Source organism: Caloenas nicobarica, chromosome 8 (assembly GCF_036013445.1).
Source record: "Caloenas nicobarica isolate bCalNic1 chromosome 8, bCalNic1.hap1, whole genome shotgun sequence".
In the NCBI taxonomy this organism is placed as follows: Eukaryota; Metazoa; Chordata; class Aves; order Columbiformes; family Columbidae; genus Caloenas; species Caloenas nicobarica.
Window position 1 is genome coordinate 8,246,456 of NC_088252.1, and position 19,230 is coordinate 8,265,685.

The 19,230-nt window shown below is 37.5% G+C and overlaps 1 protein-coding gene across 2 annotated transcripts in view; it reads right to left on the reverse strand.

The window, feature by feature from the left end:
* Position 1: 1 nt before the first annotated feature.
* NMNAT3 (nicotinamide nucleotide adenylyltransferase 3) overlaps positions 2–19,230 on the reverse strand; it is a 29,547-nt gene continuing 10,318 nt past the window's right edge. The window contains exons 5-8 of one of the 2 annotated variants that reach the window (XM_065639953.1): positions 9,943–10,126; positions 5,682–5,791; positions 1,756–2,021; positions 2–1,119 (exon numbers count right to left, since the gene is read on the reverse strand). In XM_065639953.1, coding sequence (XP_065496025.1) covers positions 997–1,119; positions 1,756–2,021; positions 5,682–5,791; positions 9,943–10,126 — 683 coding nt within the window. In that variant the 3' untranslated portion in view covers positions 2–996. Of the gene's footprint in view, positions 2,022–5,681; positions 5,792–9,942; positions 10,127–19,230 lie in introns of both variants that reach the window. The other variant, XM_065639951.1, reaches the window with a different exon arrangement.

Genomic DNA, 19,230 nt, shown 5'->3' on the forward strand with positions numbered 1-19,230 from the left:
ACTTTAGGTAATTGTCACAATCAAAGTCTCAGAACAGTGTGTTGATTCTGCACCACACAGCTCACTGCTTTTCTTTGTGGCAAGTCTGAACTCTGGTTTCTTTTATCTCTTTTTTAGACCATGTAGCTATGCAAGTCCTTCTAATCCGATTACTGGTGAAGTGTTGCCTTTAAAACCTTCCACAAGACTGAACCTCTGAGATTTCTAATGACAGCAGGATGACTTGATTTGAAGAGAACAAAACATTCACCTTCCATATAACTTTTATAAGGGTACTGATTATCTGAAGATCCATTTTAACCACACTACTCTTAATTTTTCATGCCACTCAGAAAAACAAACAAACAAACCAACCTTCTAAATAGCTGTAGTTTAGGATATTAGCCAAAGCTATACAAGCGTTTATCTTGTGTGTTTTTTGAGGTGAATCCTTCTTCCTGGAACATGTTCCAGCTACTTTATGCCTTCTTTTCAGAAAGCGATCATATAGACTCTTTCAGTGGAAGCAATTTGCGTCTGGCATTACTTTAACTTGTTCCACAAGCTCCTTAATTCTGGAGAACTATCAGTGGAAGCTGTTTGGCCAACTGAGGGCTCAAAAAGGGCCAGTGAGGTGGAAACTTGTATTGAGAAACAGCGGTTAACTCTGTGTATTGATAAATCCTCCATCACTGCTGAACGCATGATTTCAGCTAATTTAAGCAACACAGAAACACAGAAATGGCATTTTCTATATTCTTTGAAGGTGTCCCCTGTAAAAATTGAGATAGAGTGAATCAGCAGAATAGGCAATTAACATATAAGTGGATGGATTTTTCTGGCTAACACCAGGGCTCAAATACTGAGACAGCCTCTTAGCTATTTTCATTTATTTTCTACTGTGTGTTTTCAAATGGTACAGCTGAAGTTCTTCTTGGAAATGTTATCTCCTCCAGGGCTTTGGCAATTACTTACTCCTATAGAAAACTCCGGATCAGAGAAGCAAAGAAACTTACTTTAAATCTGTGGCTGAGGACTGGTTGTCATTTGTGAATCTGGAGGCTTAGACGTGACATGAATGGCACATGCATTTTTAAGCGCTTGCAGGAAAGAAAGATTTATTTCCATCTCTTGTCCAAACTGCCAAAACACAAGAAGTTATTCAGGGTCCTAAAAAGTCAAAGTTTAGCAGCAATATGTATTTAATTTTATATATATACATATATATATGTACGCATATATATATAAAAAGAAATGTTAGGGTTCATTTCATTTTGCTGCTTCAGAATGGTAAGGCATCTTCATGCTAAAACTGTCTGTAGGATTACAGAATTACAATTCAGGAAAGTACTATGTTTGACTCTTAAGTATTACTGGTAATTAATATTCATTGTCAAGATGTTATTTCTTCTATTTTCACAAGGAAGCTGTTCTTTATATATATTCTAAGCTATGCAGCTAATCATCCCGGTTTGCTTAAGCACTACCACACACAAAAACATGAGTTTAAAACACCACATGAATTCAAGAAATTTTGGACTGATGTACTTTCCCCTCAATTACAAGAAACAACTTTCTCAAGAACTTTACATGAAAAAACACCAGGTGTGTCCACTTCAAACACTACAGACATCAATCATTTAGTGGGTTTACTGCTGTGTTATGCAATTTAAGAGGCTGAAGCAAGTCACCTTCATTCTTCCTCTCACTCTCTTCTGTGTAGATATTATGATGTGCAATGTAGGATATAACAGAATCTGGTATGAGATACTTTACACTTAATCCTCGGCACAAGGCAGAGCGTATCTGTGTTGCACTGATTTCATTCTGAATCCATTCTTTCACCAGAAAGATATTGTGCTGAAATTGAATTAAAAGGTCTGATTCATTGATGTACTGAATAGGGTCAGAGCCAGCACGGCTAATGCAGACCAAACCAAACTTTTCCACTATTTCTTTGATGTGTTCTTCCTTCCAGAGATTGGGTATCTTAAATGTCTGTAGAAAATCAGCTCCACAGAGCAGCTTTAATTCTGGTAGAGCTGGAAAGACAAAAGGAAATGGGAGATTTCTATACCTGCTTGGTTTTCTAGGAAGTTTATACTTAAAATTTGTTTTAACTTGACACTTTTTTTTTAATCATTTACCTTTACTCCAGTTTTCTTTTAAAAGGTTGCAAGAAAAATTCAGCCTGGATTTTATGTGTCTGGTCCCAATTACTTTATCTCCTACTTCATCATCACTCACAGTATATCAAATATTATCTATACAATGTTAAAGGAGAATTATTCCTCCACTCAAGCAAGCCAAAAAGTGGAAGAAGCAAATAAAGAGGAAATTATTTTAGCACAAAGACTAGACTTAGTTGAACCTGGCTACTCCACCCCAGCCTGTCCTGCTCGCTTTGCTCAGGTACGTGGGACCAAGCCTGGGCAACGACACCCTCATCTGTCCCCATGGAGCTGCATTGGGCTGCCTGCCCCACTGCCCTCAGGGCAAAGTATTTACTCTCTTCTTTCAGCCCTCGCTACATACCTTCCAACCTCTACAACAAAGGTGCCAGGGGTACTGCACTGCACCCTCCTGTGTTCTGAATGCAGCGTTACTACAGCAGGACTGTATGGGACTAGGCAATCTTGAAACATGCCTGACAGAAATCATCACAGACTATCCACATACTTAAAAAATAATTCTGGGTTTTTTTAGACTTCATAGTGTCTTCGGTAGGAAAGTGCATTTCTTGTAACAGCCCTCTCCCCCATAAGCTATCCAGTAAATTTTTATTTTGATACCCACAACTGCAAAGTTGGAACCTTTAGATTCAATGCTCTCATCTCTGAAACTTGAACTAGTGCAGAAGTACCTGAAAAAGTTGCCTTGTGATCCCTGTGTGGACCAGGGCTACAGGAGTATCAAACTCTGGAAGAATGTCCCAGATACTTCTGATAGTTGATGAGCAATGAGACACCAAGAACCTTATGATTCATACAATCCTGGAAGCTCTATCATGATAAAGCTGATCTCTTCTGCATCATCCTTTTCAAGCTGTGCTCTGCCTATCTATTTCCTCATGCCAGTTCCAATCTTCATGTCTTTCCACTCACAGATTCTACTCTTCCTTTCCAGTTCCCTGTCCTCAATTCCATGGTTCGACTGTTTCCAGTTCCCTGCTTTCACAGCTTGCTTTTTACCTAACAGCAACCTCCACAATAAAACAGTACTCTGTCCCAAGATGTATTAGAGCTATTATTACACTAGAGTTTTTATAGTGGTGATGGGTTTCTCCAAATGTACGTGCATTGCAGTTCTAGGTTACTGTAAGATAAATTAACAGATTGGAGGCTTTCCAAAAAGGCTGTCAATTTTACAGATGTATCTCTGCATATCTCCACATCTTCTGTGTCAATGAGAAAAACATGTCTTTGGCCTTTCAGTGGCATTTTGCTAAATGATGATCTGCAGCTTCCACTGTAGATAATGGTATAAAACCCAAATGGCTGCTTCAATGGTCCACTTTTTTATAAGTACAATAACCTTTATTACAGGCCATGGTATGTCTGGATCAGGGAAATTTTTGCTTGTTTTTGATTGGTGTAGCTCAGTCAATGATGGTGGACAGAAATGAATTACAATTCTTTGAAGTGTTGTTCAGGGAAAAAGAAGAGGGTGAGCTAAAGGAGAAATAACTAATAACACAAAGAAGTAGCTGGATTTAAGATCTAATTAAGGGAGACTGCTGTTGCAATATGCCAAGGAGTAGCATTTAGCAAGGTTGTTCATGTAAGGCAACTGAGACTTGAAGTGCAGGGGATTCAATTACAAATGAAATGAAGACAATCAACCATCTCTTGTAAGCAGGAGAAGCAACATTGCATGTGAAGCTATACTGGGTGAATTAAGGAGTGATGGCAGATGCCTGACATGGAAAAAAAGATAAAAAGAACTCCATAGTCTTGTCATTTTCATCTTCATCCTGAATGACTAGCACCAATAACTTTATTAAAACTGCAATCATTTGTCTACATCTGTCCTCAGTGAACCTTTTCATTTGAAATGTGTACTAAAGTGACCTGATTATTTGATGTGGAAAAAAATCATGAGGTTCAGCACCATGCAAAGAAGTCTTACAGTTTAGTAGGCATACCTTTAGTTGAAAAAGGATCTGTTATGGAATTTTGCCATTGCTAAATTCAGCCATCAGGCTGATCTTTGTGAAAGTTTTCATTAGGTGACTGAGCCTTTCTACGAACTTCACAGAAAACCCCAGTTCAACAGATTTCATTGTTGGGAGTGGGTTTTTTGGGGGGTAACAGTTTCCTGCCATTAGAAAGTTCATGCTGATCAACATTTATTTATGAGAAATGGGAACAACTGTATTCTGCTCTAGAGTTCTGAGTAGCTCTTGGTAATTCCCCATGCCCCATGCCATACCATGCTAGTGACCCAAGGAAGTGGGAAGAAACCATTCTGTTCCTTCTTGGTGAACCACATGTTTAATATAGCCAAATCCGATCTACTGCCCAGTCAGTCAAAACAATGAAGGCAGAAAAAGCAACAAGAGAATGCTAGCCTTTATTCAAACTAACGGATTGTTCTTTGCAGAGAGCTGCCAGATAGAATAAAAAAAAAATAAAGCCAGCCACTATGTACTGGCAGAGAAACCTACTTCTTGCCTGTCCTCCTTCTCACCCAGTTTTTGCTATGCCTTTTGTTTTCAACCATAGAGGAATCCTGTGATGATGACTGATTAATTCTAAACTGAGAATCTTTATCAGAAAAGAAAGACTAGCTTTAACATTGGTTTTCTTGACCATTTTTACATAAAATAATACAGAGCCTGAAATAACTACAGAAAATAATAGTCAAAAGAATTTTTTGTAATGGAAAATCAAAATAGTCTTTATAACTTTCACTTTAATTTTCTTTAGTATGGAAACGTGGAATAATCTGATTTGTCACTTGCCAATAATCATCAACCCCATCAGACACAAGATTGCACTGCAGTCCAAATGCCTTGAGACTTTTTTTCCTCTATCATCTATAAAGATACAACAACTTATCTTTTGGAAACTTCTGTATAACCATGAACAACCTAAATGTATTATTCATGTCCAAGAAGTGCTGCAACACCACAGGGAAAACGTAATGTATCAAAAATTTAGCAGCATTCTAGCAAATCATAGGGCTAGGGAATACGCTAGAACAGGAAACCCAAAACTAGCAGTGTTTCCAGAACCTGCCATACTTCTAATGTCAACAGAAGCTTTTCTGTCCAGAAATGCAACAAACACCAATGCATCAGCATTGCTGCTGTGGTACCCATATATCTCATCCATTGTCTAACACTAGAATTACAATTCTAAGCAATCCTTATGCTTTTTGATATTTTTTATTCATAAATACCATGCTTTGCAAGACCAGCAGGGCCGCGACATGCATCTCTGACACAGCTAAAGAGATGCTTATAAAACCTAGAATTAATACAACTCCAAAATAAGTCTCTTGCCCACGTGCGAGTTACTACAAAATAACTGCACCAGCAGTCACGCTGGCATTTAGCATGGCTTGGTTTTGGCAGGCAGCTCCAACCCTCAAAACTTACCAGCTACTGTGTTCAACTTTTTCATCAATTAGTCTAGTCTGGTAAAGCTGTGTTGTTTTTAATGCTAAACAAAGAGTCTTGTTTACAGTTATGAACCAACCTGAGTGCTGGTCAGAATGGGAATCCTCTGTAGATCCTTCTATGGGCTGTTTGTTTTTCACAATTTCCTTCTTGGACTGGAGCAATCTGAGTGATTCATTGTAATGGTGCCTGCATTTAAAATAAAGGCTTCTGTGTGAGATAATCCTCTCAGAGATGCACAAAGTGATTATTTGGCACTTTCAGATTCAAGAACACAGTCTGCTTTTATGCACTTTGGATTTGAATACAATTTGTTAAGAATTTAGCATATTTATTCTACCATGAGATTAGTATCAACGTAATTAACATTTTGCAGAATTCACAAGCAATCTCTGTAATGGCATTCTGATCTTCAATTCCTTTTTGAAATTCTACCATTATGGCAATTTTGGTAGCGACATTACATTTAAAACATTTTGGAGGTTTTTGCTAGAAACAGGATTAAATCACGCTTCAATTACTAGATTTAATTTCTTGATTCATTCTTCACAATGTTTCTATTATATAATGTGCACTCAGTTTTCAGGAGGAGACTCTTTCTCATCCTCTTCTCCACAAAATCATGTTCCCTGAGTTTTCCACCTTGTGGTTTTCCCTTTCATTTTAATTAAAAGAATCACAATCTTGATATACTCAAAATATGCAATTCTCATAATATTTTTGACATCTGCTATGCTTCTAATTTTACTGAGTTCAGATCCATAAGGCAGACAAGGATCCTTTTGACAGTTTTTTCAGGTTTCTATTACTTTATTCTTTTGCTGCTCCTGATCACTGGTGCCCCACTGCAATACTGGTTCTATTACCTCATGGTAGTGGCCCCCTCTTTGATCATGAGGGCAAGTGCCAATTTTAGAGCCAAACACCTAAACTGCCTTCCTTCCAATCGGCATGGCCTTGCCTGTTTACCATAGTCCCTGACTTGTGCCATCCTGAGTCATGCTCAGGCATTGCTCATATTGACATGAGCCAAAATCGTTTCAGGAAACAAGCTCACGGTTAAACAGGAGTGGCAGACACAGACTCCAGCCAGTGTCCCATTTCTGTCTAGTACATATATAGCCAAAGTGACCGTCAGGTCTTATAGAACTGTATCAAACCAAAGATTATGAGTTACAAGGTACAGTCTGAATTCAGTATGTGTATAAAGCCATAGAAAACCCTTTGAGTGTCTGGCCTAAGGAACGAATTTATAGTTTAGCGATTTATATGTACACTCTTCAAATCATGCAAGTACTTTTAGCCACAGGACTAAGTTGCACAAGTGTCAAGAACCTGCACCTGGACAGGCTGCATAAGCATCGCCAGCAATTTTTGATGCTCAGCCATTGGCTAAAGAAACTGCATAGACCAGAGGTGAGTGACATATGGTAGTAGAGAGTAGGTAGCAGTAGCTTGGCCTGTGCCTTCCCACATTTCTATTTTTAATCCTGCCATGTTGTAAACAGGCTGATGCTATGTATAGTCAAGTACACTAACTTTGTATCAGGGACTGACATTCTTGGGCCGTGATTCAAAAATAAGAACTCTTGGCAAAGAGCTCACTGCAGGACTAATGTTACATGTACTGCAAAATCTTAACTGCCAAAAGGTCTGTTCAGCAGGTGTTTCAAGTGCTGGGGCAGGGACGGTTCTGCTATTTTAAAGATACACCAAAAAGCTCAAACCAATCTGTCATTTTCTGAGCTGTGTATGAAGCTTTGAATAACTATATAATTAAATCACAAGCACAATTCAACGAAAGTTGAGTAAGATAGATCTTTGCCAATTCTAATAAATTCATAGTCTATCTGCACCACAACCAAATCTACATTACAAGAGGAATGAATGTAGTTCTTTGGTTATTCACAACACTGTTTTCTTGTCTAGGAAGAATATTCAGGAACAGCAGCTAAGTGGGAAATAGCTCTATCATGTTCCCTTTTCTTCTCCAAAAAAAGCCTTGGGATAGTCTCCAAAATTTTCATACTCAATGTAAGAGGCAACTAACAGCACTGCCACAAGTGGGATATGAGCTCTGTTGCTTAAAATTCTTTTATGTCATAACTATTTGGGAGCCTCTACAAAATACACAAATTTTGATGAAACATGACATTTTCATCACATTCAGGTAAAACTAGTACTGTAGGAAAAGGTCATTCATGTGTCTCAGGACAGAATGTTCTACTGCAGTTAAGTGTACAATTCAAAATACTGATAAGAAAAGACATTTAGGCACGATAATGTTTTTTTCCTTTGCCTTGCAATAGCAAAATCTCTTTTCTATTGGTACTAAAGTTTGCTGTCTGAGGGAGCTTATAGTGAAGGCAGCAATTGGTTCTTGGTTCTTTGACTGGGGAAGAATCTATACATTAAGCAGCAACACTTGTGAAGAAGCACAGCTCCAGAACAAACCATAGCTTCTTTACATCTGGTAAGGATCTAGCCCTAAAGCCATCTCTTTTTTTTAATATTCTCGTATGATAGTTAAAATAAAAGTCAAAATACCTACATGTGCTATTTCATCAGGATGCTGCTTCCCACTCAAGGGACAGAGTTCAGCATTAGATTATGGCACTGGTTCAGCTCACTAATATAGGTCATCATTTGGGAAAAAATGATTTAATCTCATTTCTCTCCTTAAGAGACATACTTTTTAACATGTTGTGAATTTATTTATAAAACTAGTGTCTTACTCTCTAGGCAGACAGGAAGTTTGGCTGTTTATACCACATTGATACCACTCTCCCTGAGCAGAAAATGATACATAGAGGTTTTATTGACTGTACTTCTTATGCTAAAAGACATTGAAGTGGATTTACAATTTACAAACCCAATCTTGCAAGTAGTACTCACTGCAGTTGGAGCTGTGGAAGATCAAAGCCTGTGTAAGTAGGATCACCTGATCTGTAAGATTTGTGGCTGCTTCTCTGGAGGATAATAGTTTTACAAAACTGAAGTCTGGGAGAAAAATCCCATACCTGACCGATTCTGCAGGACAGACCTTTTGGTGATTTCTCACACTGGAATATACAATTGTGAATAGAGAGAAGAACACTGAAGTTTTCTGCAGAGACAGGGTGGTGTTGCCTAGTCTTCTACTCACCCTGTGCCTATTCTGCTGGCTGGAGGGAAGAGGCAAAAGAAGCAACTGGGTGTTTACGTTCACTCAGCTAAGCAAATAAAAGAACTAAAAGGCTCCACTAGTTGTTTTGCAAGTATGTAGGGTATTCTTATGTATGCTTTTGTAAAGTAACAGGTCTGGGTTTTAATTGCTTTCAAGTGGAGCCACAAGAGCTTTCTGGGCTGTTGTTGGAAGGCACACTTCAGAGCCTTAAGCTATACAAATAACTGTTCCCAGTTAGAAAGTAACCTAGAAAATACTGATAGAAATGAAGAATCCTTGATTGTTCTTACAGCACAACTTGCTTTCTTGAAAGACATCCATGAAGTCTTACACTTTCACAATATCTGTTGACTTCTTTAGCATCTACATTTCCAAAACGTGGCTAGCACAAGAAGTTTGTACTTTCATACTTTGCCCCATGATGCATTTATTACCAAGAACAACCATATATGAAAAAGTCACATTTCAAAGTCCTTACATCAAGTTCACAGATACTGAACAAATTGTTTAATTTTTCCTTCCAGCACAAAACCACAGCAAACTCAGTGATTTTGAAGAAAACATCAGCAGTTATGGGCTTGGGTTTAACTTGCCATTAGAGTTAATAAGAAAAATTTGCAAGAATGTGTGAATAAATAAACCTGCAGGCATAATAATGCCAACATAGCTGATCTGGAATAGGGATGATCCTGAAGAATAGATTTGTTTATAAACTCTCTTACTTTCTGATAAGATATCTATATTACCTGCTTAGAGACTTAAGAGAAGTAATGTGAGAGCCAAAGACTTTTCTGCAGAACTCTTTCAGTGAAAATAATTTTGCTAGACCTTTTCTTGCCGGAGGCTTTCCACATGCATCTAACTTCTGAAAGGGCACAAGTGCAGTACTGTGGATTACTGCAGTGGTCCGGGGAAAGCCTATCTGCTTTGCACTAGGAGAGGAAAGACTGCAGATGGGGAATACTGACTACATAGCCTTTCTGACAGGAAGTGATGGGAATTTTCATTGCTCACAGTTCTAATACTTTATCTCATAGTAGGTGATGCCATAAACAGACATGTTCTGCTTTGCTTGGGTGTCTTACAGGAGCCAATTCTGTGCATTGACCTGGCAGCCTGACAGATTTTTATCAATCAGTAACTTCACAAAGAAAGGAAAAGAAAATGTAGTTACCTTAATACTTTTACTGTCTCTGTCCACGTCTCCTGTTCACTCTCCCATGGATCAACTCGAATCCAGTCAGATGTCTCCAGTGCTAGTTTAGCCATCGCTATTCGGTGCCTTGCTGAAACCAAGCCTTTCTTCCTGTAGTCGTCATTAACAGGAGACACTATGCCTTCAATCACCTGATATCTTCCTTTTGAAAAACATAAAAGAAAAAAAGAAAAATAAGTCTTCACAGAATCTTGACAATTTAGGGTGGAGCAGACCTTGGGAGCTCATCTAGTCCAACCCCTTCAAAGCACAGTTAACTTCAAAAGGCTATGAACAACTTGATCTAGGTATTCTTTTTAATACAGAAACAGTAAGTTAAAAAATTAAAAAGCAGCCTTCTTGTTCCTTTGTGAACTGCTCACAATTACCATTGATATGTTTATCCTATTAGATGATTCAAAAAGGAAAGCTGGACAAACATAATTTTCAAGCAAATAGAGATGTTTATAATTTATGATGCAAACTATCAAAATTGCTAGATATAATTAAGTTTTATATTCCGATAAGTACAGCTTTTATATAGCTAGAGGAATGGATAACTTAATTGACCGCTGCTTTGTTCTTAAGCATTTGATGCTTATTATTTATAAAAATCATTACGCCTTTTCATTGTGTTAAAGCAAGAATTATAGCATATTACTGCAGCTGTGATTAATGTGATTCAAACAAATCAGAAGACTCAAGAACAAAGATGGGGCTAATGGAGTCTAAAATGAGACTTACAGCACTATGGTCCAAACATCAGCTTAGCAGCCATTAAAGGCCGCTTCTATCTGGCTGATCATGCTAATTAAATTTGAAAATATGCCCATATTTTTCTATTCCTGTGACATAATGCAATCATTAACACAACAAGCTCTTTTTGTTAGACTTTGCAGTTCCGGCCTGAAATCAGGCAAAAAAATTGTAGCTCTCATTTTAATAAATCAATAGGGAAATAAAGAAAAAAAAATCCTTTTTTTCTAATTCAATTGTTTCAACAAAGAAACTTAACTGCATCAAGTTCCCTATATTGCTTTGTAATGAAAATGACGCCCCTGGAGTCATAATTTCTGATACTGGCACATGACAATTTAAAATTCTAAAATGCAATTTAGTAACTTCACATTTATTTTGATCTAATAGGAGAAAATTTTCAAAAGAACTTAAGCAAGTTGGACTTTAAAAAGTAGCATTAAGATTCTATGAGATTTACAGGCCTGTCTCCTGTTAAAATGTCAGTCCAAAAAACTGTCTGTTTTTAAACATTCTCATTACAGGCAAAATGGTTGATAGAGCAAGAGAAAATTTTCCAGAAACATACAAAGATGTGTCTATAATGAAGTCCATCTCTTGATCTGAAATTGGAAATAATTTCATTTGACTTATGAACAACAATTATTATCTACTTTGATAATATAGAATGCTATAATGAATTCTCATTCAAACGGAAAAGAAATCAAAGTTTAATTAATGTGTTACCCTTACTAAAAGGTTTTTCTTACACAATAGTTTTATTTTGCACATTTCGGTTCATTTCTTTTCAGTTTCTACAGGTAGAAATTGTTCCCTTAGGTATTCAATGGATATATTGAATGAAAAAAATAAGACTGTGTGAGATCATGCTAGCTAAGATTGTACCCCTGCCATATCCTTGTGAGTTGTAAAGATTTCAGTCTCTAGTCTGGCCTAGAACTGCATAAATTAGATAAGAGATTGGATAAGAACCATATCAGCTGGTTCAAAAGCAGAAATGAAACAAACTGGAAGTGAAAAATCAAGATTGCTTACACTTAATGTACCACAAGGCAGATACATTAACTGTTTGAGGTGATTCACAACAACAGAGTGACTGAGCATTATGCAAGCATGATGCACATGAGAGCCTTCCACCTAAAAATACAAGTTTTAACACTCAAAACATAGGACAGTATTTTATCACTGGCTCTAAACAACTTGTGTCCTCTTCAGTAATTTAAAAGTTCACCTATTCAAACATGGCCCTCAATTTTGGCAGGTGTGCAAAGAGGAAATCATTAAATTCTGCCATCTTGGTGTGTTCTTTTAATTTCTATTGCAATTCTCTTATCTGTCTCATAAATTACTACAAGTAGTTTCAAACCTTCTTAGTTCAGAATTATCTTCAAATTCTATTTCTTTGGAATGCTCTTTGTTTTCAACATGAAGTACATTATTATTTCTTGTCCTAAGTATGTGTAAAAATCCTCCAGGCCCTTAAGTTCCTTTTTTTTTCAAAATATCAAAAGCATCAAAACATTTTCTCTTGCTATGAACCTATATTCCCTAAGAACAGCTTAGGATAACTGGTTGGAGAGTTAAATATAACAAAAGTAATGAAAAAGATATCCCTTAAACATGTCAAAGTAGTGCTATTAAGGTGAACAGGTATTTAGTATTCTGTTATAAAGGTCACTGTAAATTGTCACGAACACTAACACAAATTGTAATGCTGAATTAGTTTATCAATACTAAAGCAAATTTATCAAATGCCAATTTCATATAAAATTGTATGTGTACTTTGGCAGGGCTTTTAAAGATTAATTTCTTCTAGTCGTAAGTCTGGGATTTACTATTAGAAACTATACAAAAATAAATACTAAAAATAAATAACCACTATAGAAAACCAAACAAAATAAATACTTCCATACATTTAGCTCTCGCCCACTACTCAACTTCCTCTCAGTGCCACAGGAAAACCCACAACAGAGCGGGAAGCCTGGCAGCTTTATGGCGTTATCCTACCCAGCGAGCAGGAATGACCCCATTGCTGTTCTGCTTTCTGTCGTCTCCAGAGCAGGTTGCAAGAGGACTTTATGCCTGAGTGCTGCTTTATTTCACTCCTTTTCCAAGATGCTCTTATGAAATAGTACTGTTTTGGCATAAACAAAGTTTCTAGAAGCTTTACTCCCTGCTGTTCAGTGCCTACAAAACGTAAGCCTCTTTTGCATCTCTATGACAATTGAGAATTTTGCACAACCGTTTATCCAGCCTGATTCTTTATATAAAGTAACCAACCCAAGCAGTATCTTCTCGATAAGAGTGCATTGGTCATAAGTAATGACTATCAAAAGATGCATGTTTCATGTTAAGTTTATGTGTGCAAGATTTTATGTTTTCATTTGACTGAAAACAGCAGATGAAACAACACTTATTTTAATGAAGTTTGGTATCTTCCTATTGAAACTCAAAAGCTTAACATAAAAATATTACAGATGAATGCCAATTTCATCTCTAGGTTACAATGAAACTCCTTATCATTCAGTATTGAGCTCTCTGACCTTATCCTTTATAACAGAAAAACAGACTTGATGGTAGCTTCTATGACATCGATTACATGTGACACCAACTCAAATATGCAAATTCTTCCTTTCTGCAGATATGGACATTAAAGACCATATACCTCTCATCCATAGGGGAAAAAAAAAATATCCAGCACCCCCTCCCAAAAACACACCCAAACACCATAGGACCCCAAACCAAAACCACCCAATCAGAAAACCCCAAACCATCCCAAAGCCCAAACTCCAAAAAACCACCCAACCCCCGCAAAAACACCCAACCCCAAAACCCCCAAACACCAAAAAAACCTCCACGAACCCAAACACCAAATAAAAAAAAAAACCACACTGAAAACCAATCAGAAAACCTCCCCAGAAACCCCACATACCTTAATCAAGATGACAGCTTTTAACTCATCACCTAAGGTTTCTGTCCTATGTATGCAAAGTCCGTAAGCATGAGCCAAAGAAAATTCCCTGAGCTTTATATTTTTTTCTAGAGATTGCCCCAATTTCTTTTTCAGCACTGGATAAGAGACTAACTTCTATATATTAGTGCATTTAATGTGAACGAATGCAGGACACAGGATTGCAAATTTTTGGTTTGGGTTGGAAAGTTTGCGCAGGAATAAGCATATTCTCTGCTTCATTAAGCCTGTTCTAAGGGCATTGTTACCTACTTATCTAAGATTTAATAAAATGAGGCTGATGAACAGTTTATATTTTACTGCATATTATGCACATAACATCAAACACATAAATAACAAAATCACTGTGATTGCTGAGGAGCCAGTCCTCTTTTGTGAGGAAAGTGGCAGCTATTTCACAACATAAAATGATGTAAAACCTGCTATCAGAAGTGAACAATGCTGGAAAACAGTTACAATACAATCTCATGTTCTAGCCATCTAAGTGCAACAAGAGCTTACATTAATATCCGTTTTCATTTTTTCACTGAAACAACCACTGGCACACTTGCTTTTATGCATATGGTTAGTTGACTGGATCATTTAATTTCTTTAATCAGTCTTCGATGTGTGACTACACACACATTAAAATAACAGGATAAAATTCTTTTTTTGAGTAATAGTCATGGTCTCCCTTGAACCCAGAAGAAATCATCAGTTGAGCTCTCAGAACTCTCAGCCTACTAATTCTAGGAAAACAAATAAAAGGATTTTTCATTGTTCTATTTAAACCAAAATGTTAATTTTATTTCTAGGTTATAGTTAACTAGGGTGGAGGGAGGGATATCTAACAACTTTGTTCAGATGCCATGCAGGGGAGAAAATGAAAACAAAACCAGCAGCCAATGACTAGATACAAGTAATCCCAAAGATCCGAGTTGTTCAAAATGACTTACAGACTAAATATCAAAAAGATACCATCCTATGCTTACCTACGCATGACATGTATGTAGAGATTGCCAAGCATGAAAAAGGAAAAGAAAATAGGCAAGACATTTTTTACTTCATGTTCAGTCACCTTCTGCGAGGCGAAATCAACAGAAGGAAAATCAAAAGGTAAACAATTCAGTGATCACGGCATTGAAAGTCAACAACAAATACATCAGAGCAGTAATGGACAGTCTTTTAGGATAGTTCTCCATAGGATGGATGACTTTACCTTCACCACTTCAAAGTGCCTGAAAGGTGCATTCACTGAATTAGATGAGGTGTGCAAAAATTGTAGTGACAGATGCCATATGAGTACCTAGAGAAACATAAATCATATCCACCTGGCTGAGTGAACTACAGGGCCTGAAGATGCAGATTTACCTCTGTAGTCAGACAGCCATTCAAATACACTGCAACACAGCTGGGTAACTGAGAATGCACAACAATCAGTCCTCAAATAAATGCTAGATGAATTCCACACACCACATCTATAATAAACATTTCTTACCAAGACCTCAAAATACAATTTCACTTCTATAGAATTCATTGGGTTTGGACAGAAGGTAGGAAAGGCAGTTCCTTGACAGCTATGAAAATAAGTATTTCCTCCAAAAAAGGAAGGCTAAAAACACCAACTTGAGAATAACAATGTGAATAATACAGTACTGTAGGTCTACTCGCAGGACACCTTACTCTGAAATGCTCTCATCCAAGCTGACTTTAGCCATGTAACATGACTGGGAAGCAATGGTTCTCTTCAGAGATGCTACAAATCAGATTACCGGGATTCCAAAGTCAAATACAGGGTATAAACCAAAAACCACTGCAAGCAGGGGATGCCCGCCCCTTGTTCCACTGGGTTTTAGGGTAAGCAACAAAACTTGTGGAACAGAAAGACATCTACATTTTTTCCTACTTAGAAAAGCATTCCTTAAATTCAGAAAAAGGTTAGGACCTAAACTGTAAGCACTGATAACAGTATTCACAAAACCGAGTTTTATGTGACAGAAGTATTTTCTTTAGGTATATCTTGAGATGTCTTCAGATTTATGCTTTTGTTTCTTTGATTTACACCTCTGCAAAGTTCACTCTATAGCTTTAATTCTTTCTGAATGCTAAGCCATGCATGCATCCCTCTTCAAGCATCTTTCAAGGGTAGAGCCCAATACAATTAACCCAAGTACTGCTCTGCTTAAGCAAGCACTGCTCTAAATCTTGTAATTTAAAAAAAATCAAATATTTGTTTCCTTTCATTTTTTAAGTTCAGTTAATTTTAACTAATGTCTGACAATATTTATTGTATATGTAGTGGTAACTACTGCTGATCTGATCTTATTCCAATCATGTATCTGTATTACTACACACGCTACCAACACAGCAGGAGCAAACCAGGGTTATTTCGTGTTGTTTTCAAATTGCAGTTACCAGAACTGCTGCAGGAAAACAAATTGAAGTCTGTGCACTTATGCTGACTTGCTGCTGTTACAGTCTGTTTCTATCCCTTTCTTGAAAATATCAGTCCATTTTAATCAGATGCAGCCCTTGAACAACATAAACTTCCAAATTCCCAAGGCTGGTTACTGACTAATTACTCCTTGGACTTCTCAGCTCTGCTGCCCAGCGCTGCATCTGACACAACCCATTGATTGTGTCACATTTTTTCTCAAGTTTTCATAAGATAGTAACTTGTTGTCCTTCACCTCCCTCTTGCATCTGTCTTGTCACAGGCAGAAACATCTTGCCTTTCATATCCCCCTCCTTTGTCTTCTATCCCTTTTGGTCTTATCTAGAAACTTGGTGATGTAAGTATTTTCCACTGGCAACACTTGGGGAACAAGGTTTTAAAAATCTTACATAGATTGATTCTAGCACTATTTCTTTGGACTTGGGTCAAATGGGAAATACAGTCAAAGAGAAATAAAAGCACATGGCATTAGGTACTAACAGACTGGAAAGGCATTTGCCACACTCAGTGCAAGTTTCAAGAAACAATTTTAAAACAAGGGATTGAATCCGAGAAAATTCTGGCTCTGTGTGAGGATGTGTAAAGAGTCAAATGCACATGAGACAAAAATTCAGATAAAGAAAATCTTTAGAATTATTCAGTCACACATAGCTACATCTGTTGTATTTAAAAGGCAGCATGACAAGATTTGTCAACTGACATCAACAGAAAAAGGATGAATTACTTGACATGTGGCAATGAAACTTCAGATACTGCTGAAAGTATCAGAAACTCAATAAAATTCCCTACCTAAAATAGCAATGTATGAAAAATAAGATTAGCGTTTGAAACTGAAGTGATATGCAAAAAGCTGGCAGACAGAATTACTGGAGATGTCAGTCAGGATGCACATCAGGGAGAGTCATGTCATTCACAACAGTAAAACCTGACTGTGAAGTCAACTCCAGCCAAGCTATTGCACAACTCATCGTTTCTGCCCAATTTCTGATTGAGCAGAAATACTGAAGTAGCACTGAAGTCAGCCATTCTCACAGCCCAGGACACATCGTGCCTCATGCTGGTTAATTCTTCACTCATGCTAATTACCTTTTCAGGCATCCAGTGTGTCTGTTAGCTGGGAATTGCACTGTTCTCACTGAGAGGGAATCAGTGTGAATATAGCAGACCACTGTCTCACTTCGAACAAGCTTTAGTCATGTACAGCCATTGTCCTCCAGCCCCACTATCAGCTCCCTCCCTGCAACTAGTGCTTCTGCTCAGCAAACGAGCTCCAATTTCTCAATCTCCTTCCCTGGGTAACTACAGAAGCGGAAACAGGACTAAAAACATGAGAGAATGACCAATTAATTTCCTGGGTGGGGATGGTTCTGCCATAAAACAGTCATCTAGAATCGATCATTTTTATAACGTGTTGCTAATCCCTTCTGTTTGAGAAACTGTCTTCACCATAGCAAGAACGACCATATAGCAGATTTGTGTATCCATACATATAAACACATATATCTACACTTACAGTTACTTCAAATAAAACTACCTCTACTTGGGATGGGTGAAGCTTCCACAAGCTAATTGAGGATTCTTGCTTTGCAGATGTGCTAGTTTAAGCATTCATAGTGTGCAATGATGACACTGTAGGCAACCCAGACATAAATGAAGTCCCCACTTTAATGCATGAAGGACTTATACTAGTAAAACTCCAGACATTAATCTAAGAAGTCAAAAGGCAAGTCACATCCTATCCAGAACTAAGCACTGATGTTAGAGAAGGGCAATGTAATGCACAACTTGCTTTGCAGCCTTTTAAAGTTTCATTTTCAATATGATTTGCACTAGACTTTTTTAAGTAAACTGCTCCAAGTAAGGGGTGGAGTCTTGTTCCACAGACCCTGGAGCAGACCAGACAATGAATCGTGATTCAGACAGGATCATAATTCATTTCCCAGTGCAATCCTTCCTTCAAGGTAAAGAAATAAGTTACTGGACTATAACATATGTCTTAAACAGAATTACCCTTTGGTCTCAGATTAACTTTCTACTCCTTGCACACCTGGGCAGCAGAAGCAGTTACAAAATTACAGGGAGAAAAGCCAAATCAAATCCCTTTCCAACCCTTTATTTCTAGTCCTACGGGAGCAACAACATCATTGTAGTTACAGGACAACAGAGACTCATAGAGGCAGGCCTCAGAGTAAGTGTGCAATTCTTCCTCAGGAAAGTCAATGTATTCTCATAGTATATGGCAAGCATGTAGTTGCTGCTTTTACTGCACAGCAGTATCAGTGGGTTACCAGATTCTCTCTCCCTCTCCCCACAATTTGACAGTGGAATTCTTTTTACTATTATTTTCTGTTCAAGTTCCTACTGAACCACCTCCCTAGGAACTTCTCTGTCAGGTTCCAATAAACTATGACTCCCATTCAACATCTTCCAGAAACATATGTGTATATTTTAGCTGCCAGATGAAAAAAAAAGTATAAGCCTCAGCAACTAAGTAGTTGATCAAGCTCAGAGTTCAGTGCATCGCAGTAGCTTTTCTGATTCTTGCTTAAGTTCCTGATGTTACCCACTTTTCTCTTTTGTTGCCAAAACTTTCTGGCCTGCTGACATCTAGCTTTTCTGATCTCCTTTATGAGGAAATTATTTTGCTAGGGGAGATGACTTGTACCTTGGTGAAGATGGATAATGAATAATTAACGTTTTGTCTTCTCTCCAGTTTCACCCGGCTGTCAAAACTGCCAGCTGTAACACTTCTTCATATTAAAACATGATGTATCATAAAAGCATGAAATTTGAACATAAATGTTTCTTCTCAGTTTCAAAATTGTTAAGCATACTCTTTCACAGGGCTCAGCCTGTTCTATGAATATGATCCTAAGACTGCTCACAAAACTTTCACTTTATTTGCATTTACACTCATTATGATACTTGCTTATGTACTGAACAAAAGGAAGAGGTAATGCTAGACTTTCTATATTGAATATGCCATGAAAGCCTCATACTGAAAGATCAATAAAGAATATTAAACTTAAGCCAGCTGTAAAGTGACAGCTTATTTATAGCAAGTGTTAAAAATCTTTTTTCCTTTTCACAGTAAACCACCCTGTGT